This window comes from Halichondria panicea, chromosome 5, assembly GCF_963675165.1.
Source record: "Halichondria panicea chromosome 5, odHalPani1.1, whole genome shotgun sequence".
In the NCBI taxonomy this organism is placed as follows: domain Eukaryota; kingdom Metazoa; phylum Porifera; class Demospongiae; order Suberitida; family Halichondriidae; genus Halichondria; species Halichondria panicea.
In genome coordinates this window covers 3,967,314-3,968,764 of record NC_087381.1, presented here as the reverse complement: position 1 = coordinate 3,968,764, position 1,451 = coordinate 3,967,314, and the positions used below count along the sequence as shown (strand labels likewise).

At 42.7% G+C, this 1,451-nt stretch overlaps 1 protein-coding gene across 1 annotated transcript; it reads left to right on the top strand.

Annotated features, from left to right (window-relative positions):
- Nucleotides 1–420: 420 nt before the first annotated feature.
- Nucleotides 421–1,014, top strand: LOC135336366 (uncharacterized). Its single transcript, XM_064532129.1, has one exon. The coding sequence runs from the start codon at nt 421–423 to the stop codon at nt 1,012–1,014; it is 594 nt and encodes a 197-aa protein (XP_064388199.1).
- The last annotated feature ends 437 nt before the right edge of the window (nt 1,015–1,451 follow it).

Genomic DNA, 1,451 nt, shown 5'->3' with positions numbered 1-1,451 from the left:
TGCTTCGTGCTGCATGAGGTCATAGAATGACATGGTGCAGTGTGATGGCTGTGAGACCAGTGGTACTACTGTACATGCATGAAATGTGTGTGTGTGAGGAGAGCTGCATTCAGTAACTGGCACTGCATGCATAGACTGAAGACCATAGAAGACTGTATTGGTGTATTTTGAGAATGCACTGTCACATAATGTTACCGCTGTTGCGCTGTTAATGGGGGGGCCTAAAATTTTAAAATTCTAGGCCCGGGGGGGGCCCAATCTCATGGGGGGCCTAAAATTTTATGACAGGTAGCGAAATGTACATTGAACATACACATTGTCATAATTTATTAACATTCAGTTGGATTTTTTGGTTAATGGTAACAGTATGTTGTTTTGACGTCATTTTTACATATCAGTTTTTGCTGTGTACAGCCGATCATGTGTATCACAGTTGTTGCGGTGTATGTAGACGATTTGATCCTAATGAGCAGTGATTCAGATCAAATGCAGAAATTGAAACAAAGTCTAGCAGATCGCTTTAAAATGAAGGATATGGGTCCCCTGCATTACCTATTAGGAATCACCGTGGTACAAGATAGTGATCGTATTAGTACATCCTTAAGCTTCTCAAAAGATTTGGTGCTTATCCCCGTGTCAACACCTAATGTGAGGCTCGCTAAGAGTGATGGAGTAAGCAAAGAAGAAGTAGACCAGACCCTGTATCAATCGCTTGTTGGAAGTCTCCTGTATGCTGCGATCGCCGATATCTCACAGGCAGTGGGAGCGGTTTCAAAGTTCTGCTCAAAGCTCATCTCAACGCAGCTACCTAAAAGGTACGACCGAAGTAAGTCTTACTTACACCAAGTCACAACAGAGCACCTCGAAGGCTATGCCGATGCTGATTGGGCAGGTGACTTAGATACTCGTAGATCAACCACTGGGAATCTATTTACAATGAATGGAGGAGCTGTTAGCTGGACGAGTAAAGCACAACCAGTCGTTGCTCTGTCCTCCTCAGAAGCTGAATACTGAGTATGGCTATTCAAGAAGCCACTTGGATCTAAAACTGCTGAATGACCTCTATCCTAATTATGGAAGACAACCAAGGTGCAATTGCCGTTTCTCATGCTAGAACAAAGCATATTGACATTCGCATTCGAGAGGCCCTAGAGAAAGGCATCATCACTATCGAGTACTGTCCCGACATGTTGACGAAACCTACCCTTGGGTAAGAGTCGTTACGAAATGCTCCGAGGTATGATGGGCATGCAGAACAGTAATGGTCCTCAGTGTTCCTTGTGTTACTTATCTTAGCTATAGTTCTAGAACATTCTATGTTATGTAATGTGTGCATTATGTAATGTGTGCACGTGTTCAGTTCTTGTATCTTTTGATCGATTGTTTAACCTAAATATCAACGTTTTTAACATCAGAAGATTCCGTGTACCCAAAGTCAAATCGTTTTAAGC